Source organism: Marmota flaviventris, chromosome 16, assembly GCF_047511675.1.
Source record: "Marmota flaviventris isolate mMarFla1 chromosome 16, mMarFla1.hap1, whole genome shotgun sequence".
NCBI lineage: Eukaryota > Metazoa > Chordata > Mammalia > Rodentia > Sciuridae > Marmota > Marmota flaviventris.
The window spans coordinates 56374254-56401991 of NC_092513.1; the positions used below are offsets into that span (position 1 = coordinate 56374254).

A 27738-nucleotide genomic window follows, 5' to 3' on the forward strand; every position below is an offset into this window, starting at 1 on the left:
ACTTTTTTGTCTTTATTCCCGTTCATTACAGTATTTGGGCACCTGTGTTTTAATAATTGGCAATCTATTTATACAATTAAAAGTATATAAGCTCCTTTGAAATGAAAGAGAATATCAGGCTCAGAATTTGAGACTCCCTTGTGTGATTTGTAGAAAACATGATAAAGGATCTTTTATGAAACAGATGTTCAATTATTGCAAAATAAATATGAGAATAAAAGAAACAACATCAAGCTCTAGGGGACAAAAAGAACAGATTTTATGTGTGAATATCATACAAAAAATTCTTGACCAAATAGGAGATTTTCATTGTCACACGTAATTCACAGATAACTCTCACATGAAAATTTATAGAATTTGTTAGAATTTCTGTGTAAATTTTTCACATATCCAACTGGACCTGAACAAAGAGATACTCAACTTCTGATGACATTGCAGCCAAGTTAAATGCTTTGACAGGATTTCAGTGAAGAAAGTACTAAGTTGATTAAGAAGAGAAACAAAATTAGAAAAGATACTTAATTTTTGTTATTGTCTGTTTTGCAGTGAGAGAATTAACCTGTTAATATTTGTAATATACTTAATAAAGACAAATGCATCAAGATTAGCAAATCAAATAATTTCCAAGTTGTATGACATCAAGTTTTATAATTTGTATATCTTAGCAAAGGTTAAATAGCAAATATTGAAGAGCTAAGAAAGCAGGCTTATATTGACCTTGACACTGTTCCATTTTGAGAAACCCAAATGGAACACATCTAAACTGAATGCAGTGACAATGAAAATTAATGCAGACCAGCTATGAAATCAAGAACTTTGTGTGTGTGAAAAGAACTCTTACGTGAGTCAGAGTGAAATGATGGGTAGCCTATATTTGTGGTATAATGTTCTGTGCTCATTTTCCCTTGCTTAGCAGTCCATACTGGAGGCTATTCCAGATGTACCAGTTCATTCCAATGGGTCTGCAGATGCGGGGCAGTCAGCTCATAGTACATTGAGTGGTGAGTAACATGATCACCTATTGAACTTAAGCTGTGTCTTCTCACTTGTGTTTGGGAACTTGACACAGTAGTGAGTTTCCTTTTTTAACTGTTTCTTTTAATACATTTATTTTTATACCAATATATAAATACATAAATCAGTATAACTATTAGTGGTTTACCATGTGATGTTTCAATATATGCATACATGGGGTAATGGTTCCATCAGGTTAAATAGACTGTCACCCAAACATCATTTCTTTGTGGTGTGAAAACTTTCAAACTCCTTTCTTAAAATTTTTTTGGAATTTACAGTACATTATCATCTTTTCTAGAAACCTTACCATATGATAGCACACTAGAACTCCCTGCACCTGACTGCAACTTAGTACCCATCGACCAACTTTCCCCATCCCTCTTCCTCCCAGTAGTGAATTTTTAAAAGCAAAAAAGTATGTTTTTCTCCCCATTATTATTCTATTGCTTCCAGTATTCTCTCTTTCCTCTCACCTTCCAACACTTGATTCTGTCACAGAAGACAAAACTAATAGCCATGCTGGAAGCAGAGTTTCTTCCTCCTCTATCACCAGCCAATTATCACCAATTTAGAAACTCCTCGCTTAAGCAGTGTCTTTGACTTGAGGCCTCTGCCCAGCAGTTGCAGGAAAACCAGGAAGCAGGCCACTTCCAAGACTCCCTAATTACTGCTCAGGAACACGTTTTTGAGCAGCTAGCAACATACAGGATTACAGCGGTAGCTTTTATCTGGGTCTTTTCTTTCTGAGAGGTGGGCTCCCTACATGGCTCAGAATGGAATCTCAAATCCACCTGATAGATGGAAACAGGCTCTTGAGGGCCATGTACTTTTGTGATTGCTCAAAGTTTTCCGGAAGTATGTGCAATCATCTTCTAAAAACAGCCTGTACTTTCAGCATTCCCATCACAATTCAAAGAAATAGAGTTGATGAAATGTTCCAAAACTGACTCGATGATGATTGTCCAACACTAATGTGCTAAAAACCATTGGTTTGTCCACTTTAAGTGATGTATTTCATGGCACATGAATAGTATCTCAATAAAGCTGTCACAAAACAAATCAAGGAGAAGGTATTTCCAGAAATTATTTATTTGTTATTATTTATTTGTATATAATGCCATATGGTAACCTAGCTCAAATTATGCCTCTAAAAGAAACATCAGTATGCAGTGGTCCTCTGGTTTTGAGGAATTGGCCTGTTTAATTGCTGCTCTCCAAAGACTTTGTCCATTTATCCTTAAGAGGTTAGAGTATTATTTAATATTTTTTCTACCTCTATTTTGAGGGCAAGCCTCCATATGACAAATAAAAACAACTTTGTCATTTTTGAAATTCATGGCACACCCATTTACTGGGTTTCCAAATTTTAATGTAAAATTTTAATGTAAAATTAATCAGGTCTTCCATTAATTCTGCCTTTTGTTCCTTTTTGTTCCAGTTTGTCAAATTGTCAGTGTCTATAGAAGAGGGCAAAAGAGAATGAGTTCTTTTTGTAATCAAATAAATCATTACTTTGCACATAAACAGTTTTGCCAGGTAGTGAAACAAGATGACAAGCCAAAATCAATCAATAATCAGAGGATGGGATTGCTCACATAATTTATGGATTCCTTTGTTCTGGGTCAAGGAATCTTCTGTCCTAATTTTCAGACTAGCTGGAGAAAAGCAATTCTGTAGGGCATTATATATATATATATATTACTCAGCAGACTTCTTCTTAATGTGTATCATACAAAGTCAGGTAACCAGCATCAAATAAAGAAATTCAGATTATTTCATTTGAACACACCTTGCAGTGAAGTCCAAATTCAATTTGAACACATCTTAAGAGGCAAATATTTCACAGTTAAAAAAAAATAAGAAGAGGAAGAAGTAAAAGTAGAGAGGAATTCCAGAATCTCTTCTTTCTTCCTCTGCTTCAAGCTTCTGACTCTCCAGTAAGTGACAGTGGGTCTGGATGGGCTTAATTTCAATATCACAGGAATATATAGAAATACCCTGCTTGGGGGCTAATCCTCAAAAACTTTCATGAGACATAAAAGTCTAAAATTTGAAAAATAAGATTATATTGAAAGTTCATTTGGATAACAGTAGAAATCTGTTCATGTGGAAGCTGATGACACCACAGCATTACTTAACTGATGTGCTGTGGGTAGTTTTGTGAATATTTTGTGCTTATTTTCCAGTACATGGTACTGCTTGATTAAGTGGCATATTAAATATTCTGTATCTTTTGTTTCTCTAGATGATTATCTGGAAAAGGACATTCCAGCAGAGACTGAAGAGGTGTCCTTTGAAGTATCTTATTCAGAAATGGTTACAGAGGCTCCAAAAAGAAATAGATCTAAGAAGTCAGAGATTAAGAAAGAAGACTATGCTTTAACTGTAAGTCAAACCTTTCATGGTTATTCTAGTAACTTCCTGTTTCTGTTCCATGAGCCCAAACAAGGATTATTTTCTTTTTAATGTCTGAATATGCTCAAGGAGACTGGGAAGAGTGGGCTTCAGCATTGCATACCACCATTTTGGGGACTATTTATTATGTAGTGCACAGTTCGCCTGGGTGTACCTAGCAGTCCTGGGTTGAAAAAAGTTATGAATACATATGTTTGAATACTGCTTGACAGGTTGTTTTTAGTCAGCTTCCCATAACTGTGATAAATGTCTGAGACAAATCAACTTAATAAGAAAGATTTATTTTGGCTCACAGTTTGGGAGGTTTTAGTTTGTGGTTAGAAGGCCCATTGCTTTGGGGCCTGTGGGTAGGCAGACCATCATGGCAGAAGCACACGGTAGAGTGAGATGCTCACTCCATGCTGTTCAAGAAGCAAAGATCAAAGAGCAAGGGCCAGGGCTCTAATGTCCCTTTCAAGGACACCCTCCCCCCAATGACCTACTTTTCTTCCACTAGGCTCCACCTCCTACTGTTTCCACCACACATCAATAGCACCACAGGCTGGGGACCTTTAATTCATGGGACTTTGGGGGTAGATTCAAGATCCATACTATAGCACAGATGAAGTGGATTTTTCACCTGGTTTGTGAGTTTTCTTGCACTTCATATTCTTAATTCACATATAAGTCAGTGCACACCTTAACTATATGTATTTTTATCTCTATAAATCACATATCACAAGGGGGCACAGGGCTGGGGCTGTAGCTGTGTTGCAGAGCATTTGTCTAGTATGTGTGAAGTACTGGGTTCAGTCCTTAGCACCACTTAAAAATAAGCAAATAAAATAAAGGTATGCTGTCCATATATAACTACAAAAAAAGGGGGTGTGAGTACAGCAGAAAGTTATAGTCATAACAATAAGAAGTAGAGCTCATAGGACAGACAGACACTGAAGCTTACCAAACCCAATTCAGGAATTTATATTACTACATGATAGACAGAACTGATAACACATACACACACACACACACACACACACACACACACACACACACCTAGAGTGGTCTATCCTGAAAACCTACCACAGAGCTATATTACATTGATGTATTCACTGTTCAATAAATAATGCCTATATGAAGAGTTCATGATGTGGCGTCCTGAATATTCTCTTTTTATCAGGGATAGAGGCATGATGAGCAGGACTTGGGCAGTTTCAGGACTAAAGGAATGTCATCTGGAAATAGATTTTTTTTGGACCAGTCAGCCTGGACCATACCCAGACAACTGGCCCATGAGGGAGAGAAGAAGAGGAACGGGAAACGCTCTAAGACTCCCTGAGCAACCTCCACAGGCTTGACACTGCGCCACGTGTTCTAGTTGTATAGTGGACCCTATTGATTACTCCTATTTTACAAATGAGAACACTGAGGCCCAGGGAGGCTAAGTAACATGCCCAAAGCCCTGTAAGAACATATTTAAAGCCTAAAATGTGTCAAACTCCAAACCCTTTCTGGTCCCTAAGCAATCTTCATAAGGGAGGGCAGAATGCAACAGAAAAGGAAGCCTATGTAGTAGTCCGATTTCAAGGACAGTCCTTCCTTTTTGTTACAGAAGGGTCTCCAAGAGAGAATATTGCTCCTAGGTTTCCTCATCAAAGTTGTCTCTTTCTGAGGTCTGGCTCATTCAGGGTATAGGTCAGACCCCTAGGAAGAACTTGACATAGGGTTTAATACACAGTAGTTGCTCAATAAATGAGTGCAGTTCTTATTTATATTGTTGTTATTATGTATTACTATTTTTTTGTTTTGTTTTGTTGTACCAGGAATTGAACCCAAGGGCACTTAACCACTGAGCCACATCCCCAGTCTCTTTTTTTTTTAATATATTTTATTTGAAGACAGGATCTTGCTAAGTTGCTGAGGCTGATTTTGAACTTGTGATCCTCCTGATTCAGCCTCCTAAGCCTACCAGACCTTCCTTGGTTTCAAGAAGAAGGTGAAATAACCAACTGCTAATAGCACAAGATATGCCCTAAAGCACATCCTACATATGGTTTTACTTTTAAATGCTTAAAGTTCTGGGTGAGGATATAAGTGGTGGTACTTGCCTAGCATGTATGAGGCCCTGGGTTCAGCCCTCAGCACCACAATATAAATGCATGCAAACATAAACTTGGGGTTCGAGTGAAAAAATTGTTAATGAATGAATGAATGGGTATATAGTTTAATAACCCCCAAAAGCTCCAATATAGGGAACCTGAAACTGTGTTCTTGAGGCTTTATAATTTAAATAACTGTAGGATTTTTCTACTTCACCATACTTTTCAATACCACATTTTCTGAGAGCAAAGCATACCTGTGGATGTTATATATGAATGATCTTTTGCTTGCTCCTTAGAGTCTTCACAACATTTCTAGGTTATTAAGATTTGTGGTTATTAATTTAGTGTATTTCCTCTCTTAGTGTAGAAATGAATAACATAACAGTATCATTGTCTTCAAAAGTAAGACATAGTAAGATTAGTTGTATTTTCTGGAATTTTTTCTTTTTTAAGAATTTGGAATCATCTAAATATGGTTTTTAAGCAAAACTTGATTAGGAGACTATTAATTCTTTTTAAGTATGCAGTATAGCATACACGAATCCTAAATCAAGGAGATTTATTGTCAAAAAAAAAAAAATCCAGATCTCTCCTGTGCTACACTTAGTTGTGTTCTTTGCTTGTGTGTGGCACATGTAATCCAGATTAAGGACCCACAGTGGGTACATTCCATGTGATGCTTGACATGTGTGTTGCTTGACAATACAGCATGTTGCCTTTAAAGGGCCATTTCCACAGTTATGATAGCACTGTTATCATGGACTTCAGACTACTGTTTTGCTTCTAGTTAGCATAATAGTGATCTGCAAATGTTCTCAAAACATACTCATAATATTTTTATGATGCAGTATGCTCTTCAGCACTTTTTGCATGTTTTCTTCTATAGGTTTAGAGTGTCTGGGTGGTATCTGAGTGAAAGTATAATTTTCCTTTGCCATTAAAAATAAATATCTTCACTGTGTTATTTCAGAAACTCACTGTTCAGAAAACCAGACTTGGCTTAACCGAAGCAGGAGACCTGTCTGCTGAGGACATGAAGAAAATTCGCCATCTCTCTCTGATTGAATTGACTGCCTTTTTTGATGCATTTGGAATTCAACTGAAAAGAAACAAAACAGAGAAAGTAAAAGGACGAGGTAACTTAGGAGACAGATGGCTTTGGTTTTTAATACTGACATGCTAGAATAAGACAGTACTTTTCTGATTTTATTTATTTATTTATTTTTCTTTCTCTCGTGACTGTGTGACATTGAAGACAATGGGATTTTTGGAGTTCCACTTACAGTCCTCCTGGACAATGACAGAAAGAAAGACCCTGAAGTGAAAGTTCCCCTTGTATTACAAAAAGTGAGTAGAACGCAAATGAATGAATGAGGAGGGAAGAGAGCCTTGTGCTTATGGTTGAGGACTTTGTAAACCCACTAATGAATTTTCCTTTAGGTTGAAAGACACTGAACCCTATTAGGAATGAGACCCTTGGCAATTTTTTACTTGTTCCAGGTAGCCTCACGATGGCCTGTAAGCATTGAGAACAGTTGGTCTTCCTATTATCTGCTTTCCATTACTGTAACAAAATATCTGAAGCTGGGTACTTGTAAGAAAAGAAGTTTATTTAGTTTAGTATTTTGGAGGCTGAAAGACCAGCTCTAGGGAAGTTCCCCGGAGCTGCCTGACCTTGTGGAGGGTGGTACCACACTGGTAGCAGCGTGTGTGAGAAGGAGAGCTCACATGGTCAGAGCAGAAGCCAGGGAGAGGGAGGGGCAGTCATGACCTCCCACTAGGCTCTGCCTCTTACAGGTTCCTCCACCTCAAGATCACCACACTAAGGACCACGCTTCTAGTACTAAACCCTTGGGGAATAAACCACATCCACCACCAGCAGCCTTGCCTGTTAGACACTGTCTGACCACAGAACATCAGAGGATGGACACAGTTTTGTTTTTTCCAATATTTTTTCAAATGTAAATTGTCCATATGTATGTGTGTGTATATTCATTCTGTCAGATAAAGCTGATAATTAATTACTATTTTAGTATATTTATGGAATATTTGCTAAGATATATCATAGACTAGATTTTTAAGAATTACTGTGTGTGTGATCATTTTATAAATTTTTCAAACAAAGTTTAATAGACTTTAAAAATCATCTTGTTCTAGTGGTTTTCCAGGTATGACTGGGCAGATAGGATACTTTTAGACAATGAGAAGAATTTTGGTAGAAGAAGATACTTGATCTCTAGATTATTATGCAAGTATCTCTGCTGTAACTACCCTTGCTAAATAGCTGATTTACTTTTAAGTTATGTTCTTGTCTAATAGGCAGCAATTCACACTGATTTACCTAAGTATGCATTTATTCAACAGTGACATCCAGTGGCACAATTAAAATTCCAAGCCCTCAACACAAATCTTGTTGAATTTTAAGATGTTTTTGAATGATATATATATAAAACTGAAGAATTATAGTTACTTTACTCACACTAACAATTCTTCATCCCTCTTCTTGTCTTCCTATATTTTGCTACCAATGCCACAAATTGAGATTCTCTCTTAAATCTGGGGACTTAAATTTGAGTTTGGGAACAGTCAGATAAATAGCCAGAGTACACTGGTGACACCTCTGTGCACAGGGCCCATCTACAACCACCTCTCCCCGGCAGGGCTGCACCATTGTTATCCACATAATATCCTTTGAGTCAGCCCAAAGCAACCTAAGGAGATCAGTGTTGTTAATCTCCTTTTTGCAATTGAGGCCACTGAGGCATAGGAAGGTGAAATAACTTACCCAAGATCACACAGCCAGCAAGAGCAGCGTGGAAAAGAAGGAACACAGTATGGATTCAGGCCCATAGTTCATGGTGACTCTTACGATTTTCTTCCCTGCTTTGAATGAAAACTATATGATGCCCTTTTTCCTCTATGTAAAGGAAAGAGTTCAAAGAAAAATTCATGGAAATCTGAGAAGACTCAACACTTAAATTTATGTTGTTATGTAAGCACAAAAACCTAGCACAGAACTTAGCAAATGGTAGCAAACAAAAGGCGCTCAAGAAGTGCTAGTTAAAGGCAGTCTGGAATTTTATCACATTAGTCACTCAATAAATGTTATTACTGTTGATGTTAAGCATTTCTCATTTAAGACAATTTGAGGTTGCCCTCTTTCACTCTTAAAGGAGCGTCGTTTCTTTCTCGGGTTTTTTCTTCCTGAATATCTGTTTCTCTTTGTACCTAAAAGAACTACTTTAGTTCCAAGTGCCATCCTTTCTTTAAAGGAGATAAAGACACTGGATTCTCCTTTCACTGTGTGAAGTTTCACTTTTCTGTACCTCAGTTTTCTCAGTAGTAAAATGAAGAAAATAATAGTATCTACCTTATATAATTATTGCCAGAATTAAATAAAGTAATATATGTAAAATGCTGAGATTAGTATCTGAGCTGCAATACACAATAAGTAGTGATCCTATAACTTTTTTTTTTTTTTAAAGCAACCATCACCACTGAGAGAACTCATGAGAGTGATTAACCTTTGAAATCCCTAACTTCTTGGTCAGATATCTGCAAGTCCCATAGGGTCTTAGCCAGGGTGATTACAAAGATTTAGAATCTTTTCTCACTGATCAGTCTTCAGAAGAGGAGATATAGTAGAAGTTCAATCTTAAAATGGTTAAGTGACAACATATTATACAACATATTATACAACATATTATACAAGAAACAAAGCTTGGGAGAGCCAGTGCCATCTCTTGGAGCTTGATCTTGGGAAAGTTATGTAAGGACTCAAAATCACCATTTGCTCATTTGCTAATTGGAGGATTATTTTGACCTTTTAGAGTGGTCAAGAATAGTTAACACAGTAGTCAAGTACCAGTTGCATGTACGTGCTCAATATGTTGATTATTGCTATCATCACTATTTCAGATGTTTATAATCCTATAGAGGTGCTTATTTTTGTAATATATCATTGCTTTCTAGTTTTTTGAGAAAGTCGAGGAATCAGGTCTGGAATCTGAAGGAATTTTTCGACTTTCAGGATGTACTGCCAAAGTCAAGGTACCTAACATTTTCTGTTCCTTGTTAGAAATCAAAGCTAGTTAGATCCAGCCCAAAGGAGCTTTGGGAATTTAGTCTTTGTTGATGTCGTTATTTACTTGATACGATCATTTGGCTCTTCCTAATATTCCTTGGTACCTATGATTATGTGTTTGTTTCATGATCCTTTTAAATTAAACAACATTAATAATAATAAACTGTAACAACAAAACAATACATCAAAAAACACTGCCTATTTTCAGTTTGAAAAGTCAAAATGCTCATCCCTGTTCTGAGTTAGCCACGTCAGCTTGCTGGGTTCCTTTTTGTCATGAAAGTCACTAAGCCAACAATATGGGAGCCTGCCCTTCTTTCCATTTCCAGTTACTTTAAGCTTAGAGACATTCACTGGTTTTCCTTTTAGTTGAATTTCTTGTGAGAATTTGTAGCCATGGTCATAACACTGCAGTTCTAAAACCCAGTTCCACTTATGGTAATGTCAGTGTCCACGCACGACACCCCTCAAGCCATGTGCATCCTTTTACCTTGCCTTCTTACTTCTATAAAAGTGCGAACTCTACAAAAGAATAAGGGGAAGAATCATTGAGAAGAAAAAGCTTTTGTCATTAATTTCCAGTAAAGTATCCCACTGCATCTTCTGATGGGCACACACGATGAAGAATTCATCCTTGTGCTGGGATCAGCCCTGGTTGGTGGATATTAAATAATGAACCTCTGAGAAAAATGTCTCAGGGGAAGGCAAAAATGAATTTAGTTGTGGTTAGAATTATTCCAAGGAAATGCATAGAAACAGAAAGGTGTGTCTTCATTAATTCATTTTGGTACCTGTTTGGGGAAATTCTGTTTTGTATCCAGAAGTCTCAGGACTTTTTATAAAGAAGTTTTACAAGATTTTTTTAAGTGGAAACAGTAAATAGCATGTCTTTTTGATCCTCTAGAGAGCAGATGCTAAGAGGGATTAGCAGTGGAAGAGAGTTGTACTAAGGGATAGTGCTTCTGAAGGTTATCCTTTATAGAGGGCAGGAAGCAGGATTGGGCAGGGTGAGCCTCAGGCCATAGTGCAGGCCTGGCAGTTCCTCCCGTTAGGTGCCCTGCCCTGCCATGGACTGGGCTTCCTGCAGAGAAGGGGCCAACCGCCTGGAGAGTCAGCTGCCTGAATGTTTTGCAGATGCATGTGGCCAATTCTCTTTTGAAGGGAGATCTGAGCCCAGTACCAGGCCATTGACAGTGATGTCAGGGATTAAAGTATATTGGGAGTTTTGACTTCCCTGTTGGAGTTGGCTAAATATAGCTTCACGTGGAAGGCAGGTGAGTTTCTAATGGCTCCTTAGGGTTATACTTTCCAAGTTCCATCTACTTTTTGCCTTTGTTTCTCAAATGACTGATTCTTAGATTCACTTCTGAATAAATGTATCCTGTATCTGAAGGTGGAAACTGTTACTAGTTTTGGTTAAATCTGTGGTTACCAGCAGAGTTAGAGACCTGAAATAAAGTCAACAAAATGAATTTCCTCAACAAAATCAGACTCCCATTGGAAAGCTACGTTTACATATATTCTGGCTGCTGTGTGTGTGTGTGTGTGTGTGCGTGCGTGCACGCGCGTGCATACACAGGTGAGTTTGTGAGAAGCACAATGGATAAGATCTAGTTTTCTTTTTCCTCAATAACCAATGGAAGAAAATATAGGATATCTCTTATGTGCAACAAGTTTAACCTTATAGCAAAAGATATTTTTCTTGAGCTAGTCTTTGACTGAAAAATGTTTATCAAAGGCTAATCGTTCCTTCAGAGTGTTCTTACAGGCAAATGCATTCCTGAACCACATTTAGGTCAAAGTCCCTTTTCTATCCTAATCGGTTTTATGTACTGTCAGCCTATTTATTCTACTGCTTGTTAGTCCGAAAAATGTAATCCAGATGTTTTCATGGTTCAGGCTCCAAGAAACCAATGCAAAAGGAATCTGGGCCAGTGAGCAAAAAAAGGAAAGTACTGCAGTTAGAAAGGCATTGAAACTTGACGTACTACAGAGGCTTTTATTCTTTCTCCTCAATTCAAACCTCAAACTACCTCTTTCTTCCCTTCCTTTCTTCCTTCCTTCCTTCCTTCCTTCCTTCCTTCCTTCCTTCCTTCCTTCTTCAGCCACTGTACTACATTTTCTAGGAATGTGCTTTGGAGAAAGTTTTTTTTTTTTTTTTAATTCTACTGTAATGAGCCTCACCTTGTGCCAGTAAAAGACAGCAACTATTTGAGGCTTCACTATTGAACACCCAGCCTGGCTTTGTGTTTTAAACACTTAATAAGACTGACAGGGAGGCAGCCTTGAGAAGTTGCAAGGCTTTAGCCAAACAGAGACAAAAATGCAAGGCCAGTTCCCCTGTTGGAGGCTGCAGGTCATTTGGATCCAATTTATTGCTTTGGTGTGTTCAGTGATTTTCTTTTAAAAACATGGCAGAAATCTGAGCCAAACACTGGGGAGTATATTTTTTTATGGAAGAAGGCAGACAGTTTGACATGTGAGGTTCTTTTTTTTTTTTTTTTTTTTTTTTTGACTCATTTCCATTATTCCCTGGCAGCACTAAATGCTCTATAGTTACATTACCTGGCCTGTTAGTTTCTCTTCCTGAGCTGGTGGCTGCAGGCTAGTCATTGGCATTTGTATGAAAACTAAATTTTAGCAGGTTGTATTTCTGCTCCAAGGAGATTTAAGAACCTGAATTCCAACCCTTGCCTCTGGTCTCATTAACAGTTGACAGGAAAATTGACTTCTACACCCTCCAGGTGCTCCCTGCCTGTTTGAGGCCAAGTAAACTCACATCTGGTTTATGTGGTTTCATATTTAGGGCTACCGTGGAAATGTCATATACCCTCTAGCCTGCTCTGGTCAAAATTGGAAGAGGACGATCTTTCTCTTGGTGATATTTTACACTAGCCATCTAGACAATAGATCATGTGGTGTCGTTGCCCAAACAATCACGCTTTATATGCATAGATTCCTGTAGGACTGACCCTGAAGACTGGAATAGACCTAGGAGGAGGGAGCAACCATTCTTTTTATGGTTGAATCGTATTCCATGGTGGGTCTGAACTGCATTTTCTTATCCGTTCATCAGTCGGTGGACACTTTAGTTAGTTTCCCTTTCTTGGCTGTTGTGTATAGTGCTGCAATGAATGGCTTGCCACTGTCTCTTTGAAAAACTTATTTCCTTTCCCTTGGACACATACCCATAGTGGGATGGCTGGATCATATGGTGGTTGTATTTTTAAAATTTTCAAGGAAGCTCCACACTGTTTTCCATAACAGCTGTACTAGTTTGCATTCCCACCAACAGTGCAGGAGGGTTTCCTTTCTTTTCATGTCTTTGCCAATGCTTCTTATCTTGTTTTTTTTAAAACTACCTCCTACTTGGTTCTTTTTAAAAATTTCTTCTAATTCATGACAGCAGAATGCATTTGGACACATTGTACACAGATAGAGCAATTTTCATTCCTCTGGTTGTACAAAGTGCAGAGTCACACCAGTCATGCAGTCAGTCATACATTTATATAGGGTAATAATGTCCATCTCATTCCACAATCCTTCCCATCCCCCTACTCCCTCCCTTCCCCTCTGCTCAATCCAGAGTTTCTCCATTCTTCTTTAGCAATCCCTCACCCATTAGGGATCAGCATCCAACATCCCCTTATCAAACAAAACATTCATCATTTGATTTTCTAGGTTTGGCTTATTTCACGTAGCATGATATTCTCCAGCTCCATCCATTTACCTGCAAATGCCATACTTTCATTCTTCTTTAAGGCTGAGTAATATTCCATTGTGTATATATACCATATTTTCTTTACCCGTTCATCTGTTAAAGGGCATTTAGGTTGGTTCCATAGTTTAGTTATTGTGAATTGAGTTGCTATAAACATTGATTTGGCTTTGCCACTGTAGTATGCTTATTTTAAGTCCTTTGGGTATAAAGCAAGGTGAGGTATATCTGGGTCAAATGGTGGTTCCATTCCATGTTTGCTAAGGAATCTCCATACTGCTTTTCAGAATGGTTGCACCAATTTGCAGTCCCCCCAGGAAGGTATGGGTGTACGTTTTTCCCCACATCCTCGCCAACAATTACTGTTGCTTGTTTTCTTGATAATTGCCATTCTAACTGAAGTAAGATGAAATCTTAGAGTAGTTTTGATTTGCATTTCTCTAATTGATAGAGATGTTGAACATTTTTTCATATATTTGTTGACTGATTGTATCTCTTCTGAGAAGTGTCTGTTCAGTTCCTTGGCCCATTTATTGATTGGGTTATTTGTTTTTTGGTGATAAGTTTTTTGAGTTCTTTATATATCCTGGAGATTAGTGCACCATCTGAGATGCATATGGTAAAGATTTTCTCCCATTCTGTAGGCTCTCTCTTCACATTATTGATTGTTTCCTTTGCTAAGAAGAAGCTTTTCTGTTTGAATCCATCCCATTTATAGATTCCAGACTGGAATAAAAAAATAATTCTTAATTTTACTTCTTGCACTTTAGGAATCTGGTTAGGAAAGTCAGGTCCTAAGCCAACATGATGAAGATTGGGGCCTACTTTTTCTTCTATTAGGCACAGGGTCTCTCTCCATTCTATTGTTGAAAGGAAAGTGTCACCAACAGACTAGATCACTTCTTATCTTTTGTCTTTTTGATAGCAGCTATTCTTATTGGAATGAGGTGATACCTCACCATGGTTTTTTGCCTTTCCCTGATGATTAGTGACATTGAACTTTTTTTCTTAATATATATATTATGGCCATTTGTATGTCTTCTTTTGAGAAATGTCCATTTTGGTCTATTGCCCATTTTTTAATTGGCTTGGATTTTGTTTGTTTTTTATTATGAGTCTTTAGACTTCTTACATAATATATTCTGAACATTAACCCCTTGTCAGAAGTATAGTTTTCAAATATTTTTTTTTCCCATTCTGTAGGTTGTGGTCTTCACTCTGTTGATTGTTTCCTTTGCTGAGAAGAAGCATTATTAGTTTGTGTAATTTCATTTGTCTATTTTTGCTTTTTTTCCTGGGTCTTGTCCACAAAATCCTTGCCCATTCCAGTGTCCCAGAGCATTTCTCCTATGCTTTCTTTCAGTAGTTTCATTTCTCACATTTCATTTTTCATTCATTTTTGAGTTGATTTTTGTAACCGATGAAAGGTAGAAATCCAATTCCATTCTTCAGCATGTGGATACCCAATTTTCCCAGCACCATATATTAGAAGACTGTCATTTCTTCAGTGCATGTTCTTGGCTCCTTTGCTGATCATCAGTTGGCTGTAGGTATGTGGCTTACTTCTAGGCTCTCTGTTCCATTGGTCCATATGTTTATTTTATTTCAATGCTGTGCTGTTTTTTGGGATTTCTTTTGTCTTGCTATACTGTTTTAATAACTATAGCTTTGCAGTTATTTTGAAGTCAGTTAGTGTAATGCTAACTTTGTTCTTTCCATTCAAGATAGTTCTGGCTATTTGAGGTAGGAAGATCATTTTAATACCCCTATCATATTAGTGAGAATCTTGAAGCATAGGCCATACAGATCAGTTGGTGGGGTTGTTGGGATAAGAACTTCAGAGATCTTATTATAATGCCCTTGGCCTTGGTGCATTATTGCCTCTTAGGTGACCTGAGAACACTTGCAGGTTAGGAGAGTCACATTAGATGGGTTCCTTTTGCAGAGATTTGTGGAAAACGAATCCGAATTGTTCTGTTCTTGAAGAACAGTTGCCCCTTGCATTACAGTAGGAGTACTAGGCAACTGATGGAAAACTCTTGCTCTTCCTCTTGTTTTTTCTTTTAACAATATTTGCACCTGCCTACGTTTTCCCTCCTAGGCATTTCTTTAATAGCCTCTATTCTTTCTAATTACAATTGCTTGGTAATTGTCCTTTGGTGTATGGCCTCATAACTGGACTCTTTACTTCTTTTGCCTTCTCCTAACCTGTACCAAACCCCTCATTCCTCAAATAATTTTTTCAGTCTGGATGTCATCAACAATGAATTTCACCTTGACATTCTCCAGCTTAGAGATGTCCCAAGTTGCCTCACTGACTGCAGGAAGCAGTCCTGTCCCCTTCCGAGTGGCCATGGCTGCTTCCCAGGTTCATTCCTTACTCCAGCAACATTAACCTATCTGCAACTCTCCATGCACACTGGATCTCTATGAGTACCTGTCACTGCTTGAGCTATTCTTTCTACCCAGCATGTCCTTCTGTGTCCTCTTCTGGTATCAGGTTTCTCAAGATTTGGCCCTAGCAGTTTGGTTTACTTTCTCTGATGACTGTTACGGTGCCAATATGTGACCTTTATGAAAGCATTTACATTCTGAATTAGTACTATCAGTTCATGAAATGGTCCCCTTCACTGTACTACAAGACACCTAAAGACAAAGAGTGGATTTCTTGTATCTTTCTTTTCCAGAACCAGTCTGCTGCATGATATCCTTTATTCCAGGACAACTGGAATAATTTATTTATCATCAAAGGACCACTTGGTTAGCTGTAGTATTCCTATTAGATTTCAGGATAAGAAATCTCCTTTGACTCATTTGCAGGGACTGGAGGGTGGATCTCAATCCCATGTATCTCTGTAAGTAACTTGTTATGTGAAGGATCTCCATTTTACAGACTCTGGGAGCCATGAGAGCATCTGTACCTGGCATATTAATGAGCTGCTCTTGATAGGAAAAGGTGAGATGTGTGAACTGACTTTGGCTGAGTGTGTTCAAAGCTGGAAGAATTAGGCTTCTAAGGGTTTTCAGTGTTTCTTTCAAAGTATTCCTTTCGGAGAAGTTAGTGTCAGTCAGGAGACTAATTGCCTGTTACAGTAGGTAAACCTTGTAGTTCAAAGGAGCAGGAGAGGATGAGTTTGACTTTAGAAAAGAAACATGGAGAACCGGTGGCACTGATAATCAGATGAATTGATAATGTAAAACTTGTAAGGCAAGTAGAACCTTTGAGGGCTTAGTGCTTTTTTGTTTGTTTTTTGAAGTATTTGCACAGTGCTCCAAACCTTATGAAGGATTTGGCAGGCATGCAGACATGTGGAGGACATGTGTGTGTCTTGGCATAAAACTTTGCTGTAACTGCTCCAGGAAGATGTCATTGGCCTGCATGGTGTAGTGAGGTCAGAGTTACTTTATTGGGACATTTTTCCTTCTGTATGTGGACTAGCTGAGAGGTGCACATTCCTGATCTACTTTAGAAATACAAGTGACGATGGCAGAAGGGATTAAGAAAAGAAGGGAATAGGGACTTTGTCAAAATCTAGCAGTGCATTTATCATGTGGGAATAGTGGTTTCCTGCCAAAACCACAGAAAGGAAACTATGATCTAACTAAAAAATTTTTATATTTGTCTAGTTCAAGATTAACATTATTTTTTAAATATTCTCAAATACATTTTTAAAATTTTATTCATAATCAGTCACTTCAGATCTATTAATCATGTTGAAAAAAAGGCTTAGTATATAGTGCTTTATCATTCTATGTACAAAACTAATTTAATTAATGATAGTTTTCAAAGGGGATAAAAGATGGTAAAAACACACTAAATCTCATTGCTGTCTTCCTTGATTTGCAGCAATACCGTGAAGAACTGGATGCCAAGTTTAATACTGATAAATTTAAATGGGACAAAATGTGCCATAGAGAAGCTGCAGTAATGTTGAAAGCATTTTTCAGAGAACTGCCCACCTCTCTCTTCCCTGTGGAATATATACCTGCCTTCATCACCCTAATGGAAAGTACGTAGAAGATGTTAAATGTGAATGGACTAAGATATGAGGTCAATAAAGTGATAGAGTCGAAGAGAGGTGCCTAATGACATGTGACCACATGTGTCGATTTGCTGTTTCCTGATGATGCTTGGTTGAAATATTAAGTTTGATTGTAAACAGTTATCCATTTACATACTAATGTGTTTAAGTCTGGTATGTATGATTTTGAGGGCTCTGTGATAGTTTAAAGGGCAGAGGGGTTCATAGGAAGATGGGACTCTTCAGCTTTGAATTCCTGTGTAACCATCTTTTAGCCATGCAAACTTTATGAGCTTCAACCGCTGTACCTATAAATTGCAAATAATAATCACTTGTCAGGGTTATTGTGGGGACTGAATGAAAGCATCAAGAAAAGCCCTTCAAAAACATGAAATCCCTCCCTTCTTAAATTTGAAGTCCTGGGTCTGACGATGCAATGTGTAACAAGTGTGAAACATTTTGTTTCTGAAAATCATAATACCACACAGTGTTTCTGAAAATCACAGTCTCATAGATTAGATCTTAAATGAGGTACTTGACAGAATGCACAAAGTTGGACTGTGTGGCTGTATTTGGCAGTCAGGGAATACTTTGAATGGTTGGTTGTAAGGGTTGAGTATTGTTAGAGGATATGAAAACAGAAAAATTTATAAAAGTGGAATGGGTTAGATATTGAGGGCTTTGCCTACTGACATGGTGAAGTCAGGGGTCACAAGCCTAAGACTATATGAGCATGTTAAATAAATGGTAGTTCTACATGAACAGAAAAGGGCTATGACCAAACTGAGAGGACACTTCCCATTTACAGACACTGGTCGCTGCTCAGCTCTGGGTAATAGTTGCCCTGCAGGACTGAGAGCCAAATTCAGGCTTTAATGGGAAAATTTTCATTTGAAAATGTCAGCCAGAAATTCAAATTTTAAAATGCTCTGTGAGTTTAACACATGATATTTATATCTGATAGTCTGCAACCTTCTGCAGGTTTACTAGAACTATAAAGTCATTAAAATATTAATGAAATAAAATAACATAGATCCTAAGTTATCTAAAAAATTTGTCCTAAAAAAATAGAAGTTTCCTATCTTTAAAATTTTTAACTGAACCAGATTCACAGAATAATCCTTTGTGTATTTTAATAAGAGACTATTAGAGTCAAGGCGACCCTTTTCTAAGCTTTAATTTACATATGTAGTCTGTGACCAGTACCTTTTTTTTCCCCCACTAGGATCCAGTCAGTATTTTAGAAAGAAAAAATTGCTAAGAAAGAAGGAAAAGTGACTTCCATTCTTTCATTTTTATTTCAGATAATTGTGGGATTTTTTTTTCAATTCTAGGATTTTCAGTTGGTGCTTTTTAAATATTTTTTATTCATATGCTAAGATACCCTATCGTTTCCTTCACTTCATTGGTCATAATTTTTATAGCTGCTTCAAAACCGCTATTTGACTGGGTATGTAACACGTACCTGTAATCCCAGCAACTGGAGAGGCTGAGGCAGGAGGACTACAAGTTCAAGGCCAGTCTTCAGTCTCTTTGTGAGAACCTGTCTGAAAATAAAAAAGGGCTGGAGATGTCACTCAGTGGTAAAGCACCCTGGATTTGATCCTCAGTACTGTAAAACAACTACAACAAAACACACATGAAAAAAACCTGTCGGCTAGTTCTGCTGTGTGGGTTATCTCAGGTTTGGTCTCTGTCTTTACCTTTGAGAATAGATTACATGTCCCTGTTACTTCTGTATGTCAAGTCAGTTTAAATTGTCTTCTGAACATCATGAATGTTGTGTTTGGAGACTGGTTTCTGTAGTAGTCCTCCAAAAGTATTTGTTTGTTTGTCCTCTTTTAAGCTGGTAATTTGCTTGGCTGGACTCTAGTTGCTAGTGTCTTTTGGACAGCAGCTCAGCAAGGCTCAGTTCTGTTATTTAACCCTCTGCTATGCTGTCCTGAGTGGCTTTGGGGTCAGCCAATGATTTGGGTGGAGTTTATTCTACAAATAGGGTCTTCCATCTCTGGATCCCTCCTTTTTATGATGGCTCCATAACTTTCTGGGAGCTGTGGTTGCCTTGAACCCTATTTTATGATTCAGGTCAGAAAGAGTAGGATTATTTATTTACTTATTGCACTTTTGGCCATCCTAGACAACCCTGACTATGGCCTGGCCTCAAGTTAGAAGCCAGGAACACGTGACACTCTCCCTATGCCCTCTCCTCTTCCATGTGCCCAGCCCCTCCTGAGCGGGCCTCTTTTGTTCCCTTTCCACTGTCTCAGGTAGTTGGATTTTGTACTTTGTCTGAAGATTATTCAGAATGGTTGACTTTTGTAAAAGGAGCTTACTCAGCCAAACCAGAAACAGAATTTCCTATTTTTAAGTTTAAAATTTTTTTTTCAGGACTTCCTATTTTTGTTTGCTGTCCTAGAAAATGGACTGCAAAATTATTAGTTTCCCTTTGCTTTGTGGTTCATATGCCAAAGAAGTCATCGAAAGAAACCATGCCACAGAGGGTTTGTGTTTTTGTTTGCTTGTTTGTGTGGTTTGGAATTATGAATTATGCAAGGAGGATTCAGACCTCCAAAGGTTTTAGAGCCATCCTGAGAATCATATTAAGAAAGGCACATGAATAAGTGAATTTCTCTTCCCATCATCGCTTCCTCTCTGACTGCAGCCAGTGCACTTCACTGACGGGGGATAATTTGAAAAATATCCTGAAAAGGTTCACAAAGGAGTCCACACTTCCTGTAGGACTTTGAAAGTGAAAAATACTATATTGCAGGTGATTGATTTGATACCAGCTAACCCTGCAGGAAGCCCAGAGTTCTAGCCTATGAGCAGCAGGAAATAATGGCCTTTTTGCCACCTGAAGAAAGCTCTCGTTTTAACGAGATTTTCTGAAGGGGAGAATTGTGAACACACGCGCGTGCGTGTATAAGCAACCCTTTTGATACTGAAGTTCAGAGAGCACAGATTCTTTCCCAGTTGTGTAATTACTTTCTCTTTTCAATCTTGGCCCCCAAATTGCCCGTACAATTAAAAAACTCATCAATTGAGCCTCATATGCTTTCTTGAAGTGTTAATAACTTTCTGGGAGAATAATGACCTCAGGAAAAAGAATGTTCTCTACTAAGATGCATTAAACGAATTAACTGCAAAACTATTAACCACAGAACAGTTTAGGACCAAGCTTCCTAAGTAAAATGAAAATGGATTATTTGCCACATGAAACTTTTAATTGTAAAGAGAACTTCATAATTTCTCTGAAACGGATGGAAATAGAGAGCTCCCAAGCCTACATCTGCATCTCATTTCCCCCACCCAGAGGTGTTTTTGTATTACATTGGAAGATTAGAGACAGTCTGCAATCTGCAGTTTATGTATTAAAATAATGTCTCTCTGTCCCTAAATGCTCTGTACAGAGACATTCTCCTGATGGTTCTTATTCAGGCAAGCTCACGTCAATGTGCATTGGTGGTTTTCAGTTACATCCTAAACTTAGGTCATATTTTGTTTATGAATTTGACATAAATATCTAAACTTCACATATGGGTTGTGCTGAGAGCATGTGGTCTGATCCTTATAAACATGCCTCTCACTGCTGCCTTATTCATGATTGTATACACTTGTCATCCATTCTTACCTCCAGTACTCACAACCTCTGCTAGCCTAGTGGCTCGTCACGTGAGCATTTTCACTGCTATGAAGCTCAGTAACTTTATAACAAACTGCCTGCTTTTCAGCCATTGAATATAATATTCTCAAGTTGAAGTTCTCTTGAACTTGAGAACTCCTGAGGGATTCCAGAACATAATGCTTTCCTGCAGGAACTCCTCACCAAGAGACCATTTTGAGGAGAATACAGAAAGATGAAGGAAAGTCTGGATTCTCTAGTGTACTTTAAAATTTCAGCACGGCTGCTTGTGGATTATCTTGTGTGGATGGACTCTATATAAATGCCAACCCTCTGGCGCCATCTTGTGTCTTTAAGGAATAAAATGCCTCAACAGTCTCCAAAGAGCAAACCACAAACACCGTCCCTAAATGTCCCTGTACAAGCTAGAACAGGTGACATTGATCACAAGAGCATGCATATGTAGCCATGATTGTATTTAGGCACTAACTTAAACACTGTGCATTTATCAGCTCATTTAGTCCTCACATCAGTCCTGTAAGGTAGGTAGGATGACTATTCCCATTTTGTAGATAAAAAGAAAGCAATAAGGTCTTATATAACCTGCCCAAACTCACACAGTGATTTAGTAGTAGACTTTAAATTTTGAATTTGAATCTGGTTCTAGAATAAATGTTCATAATAACTATATCTTGCTGCCTCATTTTGCAGAAGCAAAATTGAGCAAATAGACTTTTAGTATAAAAGTAAGGCGAGGTCTGTGAAAATCCTTTGAAAATAGAGATGCTATACAAATCTGGGATTATTTTAAGTATTTGGTTGGCCACCTGCTTTTACAGTGGCATGATGGGAGGTTGATAGATGGAGGCTCCTGTCCAAGTGAACAAATTTACATTGTTGAGCACAGAACCTGAGTCCTTACCACTGAAAACTGTCAGGAGCCCTCCTGTGCCACCAGATGTTAGCAAGAAATGCTGTCAGAATACATCAGTATTGTTTCAAATGTGTAATTATTTCTGTTTTCTTGTTAGGAGGGCCTCACATCAAAGTGCAGTTTCAAGCCTTACACCTGATGGTCATGGCACTTCCTGACGCCAACAGGGATACGGCCCAGGTATGTTGGGTTGACCTCAGGGTTTGTCATGGGGGTCATATTGCTCAGAGGAAATGACTCCTCTAGAAAAAGTTGAAAACTGATGACAACTTAAGATCCCACTGAGCATGCTGCAAACTGACTGCCTTTGCACACCCCTGCCCCACTGCCACTGTGCTGAGGAAAGAGAAGGTCTGGAATCTTCTTTGAACATTTAAATTCCATTCATTTAATTCATTCAAGGGATATTGTTTACTTTGATGCTGGGCACTGGGCTAGGTATTAGAAGTAGGAGAAGAGACAAAGATGAAAGCCTTAAATGGAACAATTTCAGAAGTAAATGAGACCATTTTATAACCTGTAAAATATAAGACTGGGTGCTGGGGATGTGGCTCAAGCAGTAGCGCGCTCGCCTGGCATGTGTGCGCGGCCCGGGTTCAATCCTCAGCACCACATACAAACAAAGATGTTGTGTCTGCCAAAAAACTAAAAAATAAATATTAAAAAATTCTCTCTCTCTCTCTCTCTCATATATATATATATATATATATATATATATATATATATATATATATATATATATATATATATATATGAATGACTGTAATTGTTAGTTCCTCAGCTACTCACTTTAGTGGCAAAAAAAAAATTTAATGGGTAGATTTTGGGGAGGAAACTTGAAGTCATTGGATTAAGTGAAACTTCTAAAATGTTTTGTGTTTTAAAATGTGTGAAAATAATACAAATTAAATAATTTTAGAATTTTAGACATTACTTGATAAAATCTGGTCATTTTGCAGATTAGGAAAATGAAGCTGAAAGAAACAATTTGTTCATTAACATATAACAGAACATTTGATAGAATCATATTTCATAGTTCTTTATCTCAGATATCCCTCCCTTTATTTCAAATTCATTGCTTTGTTGTGTGTTGGTAAAAAAAAAAAAAAGAAAAGAAAAAGTTTCTCTTGCCATTTCCATAGTAATTCTATATACAATAGAAGATTTGTTTTAAGTATACAGGTATTTGGAATCTTTGAAAAAGCCCATAATTTTGAACCCAGTAAACATATGCTGAAAACAAAACTGTGTCACCTCTTATCAGACTCTCTGTGTGGTGAGGACCTTTCCCCCCTACACAGTAAAAACACTTATGTCAATTATGTGTTGATTATATCTTCAACATAAGGATGGGATTACTGAACCATAACAATGCCAGTCTCTAATATAATTCAGTAATTTTTTAAAAGATAGAAATTTGTTAGCTTGTTTTGGGTGTTTGTCTAAACCATCGTATTTTATCGAAATCAAAAGTCTATCTGGTGCCCAATATCTGAGTTCATAATTATTTTAGGCAGTTTCCAAATAAGTTATTAGTCAAGCTCTAAAAAGAAAAGTGGAAATTTAAAAGGACACTCTACATAATGGATTCTTTAGTTTTATAGCTGTGTTATTTTGATTGAATCAATAGTTGAATAAACATATTTGGCATTGACTATAAAGTTAGTTCATTAACATATAAATTTTATATTCAAATTTAGGACCTAAAGACTGAAATTAAATTAAAAGTATATATAAAAGGATATTTAAATAAATGATTCACTAAGTATTGAATACTCAATTTTTTAAAACATAGTTTTATTTTATTTTTGTGGTACTGGGGATTGGACCAAGAGGTGCTCTACCATTGAGCAATGATCCCCAGCCCTTTTAGTTTTTATTTTGTGATAGGGTCTCACTAAGTTACTGAGGCTGGTTTCCAACTTGTGATCCTCCTGCTTTAGCCTCCCAAGTTTCTCGGATTACAGGCATGCACCACTGTGCCCAGTTGATTTTTAAATTTATTTATATATATATATATCTGAGTCAAAATGTCATCTACCCTTTCATATAACTGAGGATGCAGCAGTTGTCAAGAAATCCAATACATTTCTAACAAAAGATCCCCAAAAAAGTTCATGAAACTGGTGATGTTATATATGCACATACTCAACATGCTTGTGCGCACACACACACATTTTTTTGTTGTTGTTTTTTGTTTCCATTCTTAATTGTGCCTGGATCTAAGATTTAAGCTGGAAGAATGCTAACTATAGGGTTGTATGTAGCTCAGTGGTAGAGCGCTTGCCTAGCGTGTATGAGGCACTGGGTTCCATTCTCCCCACCACATATAAATAAATAAAGGTGCATGACAACTAAAATATATATATAAAAAAAAAGAATGCTAGCTCAAGAAGTGGTTTCCTTGGTTTAGATCCTGGCTCTGCTAGTTAATTCATTGGTGCTAGGAAAAGCCACTGGGCCCTTCTTCACCTCTGTTTCCTCATCTGTAAAATAGAAACCTTTTAGGGTTTAGAAGGATATAAATAAGTATAAATCATTAAGAATAATGCCTGTCCTATGTTAATCTTCAGATAAATAATAAACTATTCACATAAATAATAAGCTATTATTACTACCATATGCTATGCATTTTCTCATGACAAATATCTGTAGTAGAATTGAAATTGCAAAACCAAATATTAGTTCCTTTTGAGATTTCAGTCTTCTTGATGAATTTCTTTTTTTTTTAATTTTTTATTGTTGGTTGTTCAAAACATTACATAGTTCTTGATATATCATATTTCACACTTTGATTCAAGTGGGTTATGAACTCCCATTTTTACCCCGTATACAAATTGCAGAATCACATCAGTTACACATCCATTGATTTACATATTGCCATACTAGTGTCTGTTGTATTGTGCTGCCTTTCCTATCCTCTACTATCCCCCCTCCCCTCCCCTCCCCTCCCCTCTTCTCTCTCTACCCCCTCTACTGTCATTCATTTCTCCCCCTTGTATTATTTTCCCCTTTCCCCTCACTTCCTCTTGTATGAAATTTTGTATAACCCTGAGGGTCTCCTTCCATTTCCATGCAATTTCCCTTCTCTCTCCCTTTCCCTCCCACCTCTCATCCCAGTTTAATGTTAATCTTCTTCTCATGCTCTTCGTCCCTACTCTGTTCTTAGTTACTCTCCTTATATCAAAGAAGACATTTGGCATTTGTTTTTTAGGGATTGGCTAGCTTCACTTAGCATAATCTGCTCTAATGCCGTCCATTTCCCTGCAAATTCTATGATTTTGTCATTTTTTAATGCAGAGTAATACTCCATTGTGTATAAATGCCACATTTTTTTTATCCATTCGTCTATTGAAGGGCATCTAGGTTGGTTCCACAGTCTTGCTATTGTGAATTGTGCTGCTATGAACATCGATGTAGCAGTGTCCCTGTAGCATGCTCTTTTTAGGTCTTTAGGGAATAGACCGAGAAGGGGAATAGCTGGGTCAAATGGTGGTTCCATTCCCAGCTTTCCAAGAAATCTCCATACTGCTTTCCAAATTGGCTGCACCAATTTGCAGTCCCACCAGCAATGTACACGTGTACCCTTTTCCCCACATCCTCGCCAGCACTTGTTGTTGTTTGACTTCAAAATGGCTGCCAGTCTTACTGGAGTGAGATGGTATCTTAGGGTGGTTTTGATTTGCATTTCTCTGACTGCTAGAGATGGTGAGCATTTTTTCATGTACTTGTTGATTGATTGTATGTCCTCCTCTGAGAAGTGTCTGTTCAGGTCCTTGGCCCATTTGTTGATTGGGTTATTTGTTATCTTATTGTCTAATTTTTTGAGCTCTTTGTATACTCTGGATATTAGGGCTCTATCTGAAGTGTGAGGAGTAAAGATTTGTTCCCAGGATGTAGGCTCCCTATTTACCTCTCTTATTGTTTCTTTTGCTGAGAAAAAACTTTTTAGTTTGAGTAAATCCCATTTGTTGATTCTAGTTATTAACTTTTGTGCTATGGGTGTCCTATTGAGGAATTTGGAGCCTGACCCCACAGTATGTAGATCGTAGCCAACTTTTTCTTCTATCAGACGCCGTGTCTCTGATTTGATATCAAGCTCCTTGATCCATTTTGAATTCACTTTTGTGCATGGCGAGAGAAAGGGATTCAGTTTCATTTTGTTGCATATGGATTTCCAGTTTTCCCAGCACCATTTGTTGAAGATGCTATCCTTCCTCCATTGCATGCTTTTAGCCCCTTTATCAAATATAAGATAGTTGTAGTTTTGTGGATTGGTTTCTGTGTACTCTATTCTGTACCATTGGTCCACCCACCTGTTTTGGTACCAGTACCATGCTGTTTTTGTTACTATTGCTCTGTAGTATAGTTTGAAGTCTGGTATCGCTATATCGCCTGATTCACACTTCCTGCTTAGCATTGTTTTTGCTATTCTGGGTCTTTTATTTTTCCATATGAATTTCATGATTGCTTTCTCTATTTCTACAAGAAATGCCGTTGGGATTTTGATTGGGATTGCATTAAACCTATAGAGAACTTTTGGTAATATCACCATTTTGATGATGTTAGTTCTGCCTATCCATGAACAGGGTATATTTTTCCATCTTCTAAGATCTTCTTCTATTTCTCTCTTTAGGGTTCTGTAGTTTTCATTGTATAAGTCTTTCACCTCTTTTGTTAGGTTGATTCCCAAGTATTTTTTTTTTTTTTGAGGATATTTTGAATGGAGTGGTTGTCCTCATTTCCATTTCACAGGATTTGTCGCTGATATACAGGAATGCCTTTGATTTATGCATGTTGATTTTATAGCCTGCCACTTTGCTGAATTCATTTATTAGCTCTAATAGTTTCTTTGTAGACCTTTTTGGGTCTGCTAGGTATAGAATCATGTCACCTGCAAATAGTGATAATTTAAGTTCTTCTTTTCCTATTTTTGTGCCTTTAATTTCTTTCGTCTGTCTAATTGCTCTGGCCAGTGTTTCGAGAACTATGTTGAACAGAAGTGGTGAGAGAGGGCATCCCTGTCTTGTTCCAGATTTTAGAGGGAATGCCTTCAGTTTTTCTCCATTCAGAATGATGCTAGCCTGAGGCTTAGCATAGATTGCTTTTACAATATTGAGGTATGTTCCTGTTATCCCTAGTTTTTCTTGAGTTTTGAACATAAAGGGATGCTGTACTTTGTCGAATGCTTTTTCCGCATCTATCGAGATGATCATATGGTTCTTATTTTTAAGTCTATTGATGTGGTGAATAACATTTATTGATTTCCGTATATTGAACCAGCCTTGCATCCCAGGGATGAATCCTACTTGATCATGGTGCACAATTTTTTTTATATGTTTTTGTATCCGATTTGCCAGAATTTTATTGAGGATTTTTGCATCTAGGTTCATTAGAGATATTGGTCTGTAGTTTTCTTTCTTTGAAGTGTCTTTGTCTGGTTTAGGAATCAGGGTGATGTTGGCCTCATAGAATGAATTTGGAAGTTCTCCCTCTTTTTCTGTTTCCTGAAGTAGCTTGAAAAGTATTGGTATTAGTTCCTCTTTAAAGGTTTTGTAAAACTCTGCTGTATACCCATCCGGTCCTGGGCTTTTCTTAGTTGGTAGTCTTTTGATGGTTTCTTCTATTTCCTCAATTGATATTGGTCTGTTTAGGTTGTCTATATCCTCCTGACTCAATCTGGGCAGATCATATGACTTAAGAAATTTATCGATGCCTTCACTATCTTCTACACTTGATCTTAGCCAAAAGGCCGAGAAGCGATGACTATCTTCTAATTTATTGGAGTATAAGGATTCAAAATAATTTCTAATTATTCTTGATGAATTTCTAAAGGTGAGAATCT

General features: G+C 37.5%; 1 protein-coding gene across 3 annotated transcripts in view; it reads left to right on the forward strand.

Moving 5' to 3' along the window:
- The window catches only part of Arhgap28 (Rho GTPase activating protein 28), a 191311-nt gene that overhangs the window by 143513 nt on the left and 20060 nt on the right, over positions 1–27738 (forward strand). For 2 of the 3 annotated variants that reach the window (XM_071602452.1, XM_071602454.1), the window contains exons 6-12: positions 914–1001; positions 3263–3402; positions 6484–6649; positions 6769–6860; positions 9486–9563; positions 17163–17325; positions 21991–22073. In XM_071602452.1, the coding sequence (XP_071458553.1) occupies positions 914–1001; positions 3263–3402; positions 6484–6649; positions 6769–6860; positions 9486–9563; positions 17163–17325; positions 21991–22073 (810 nt within the window). The remainder of the gene's footprint in view (positions 1–913; positions 1002–3262; positions 3403–6483; positions 6650–6768; positions 6861–9485; positions 9564–17162; positions 17326–21990; positions 22074–27738) is intronic. The other variant, XM_071602453.1, reaches the window with a different exon arrangement.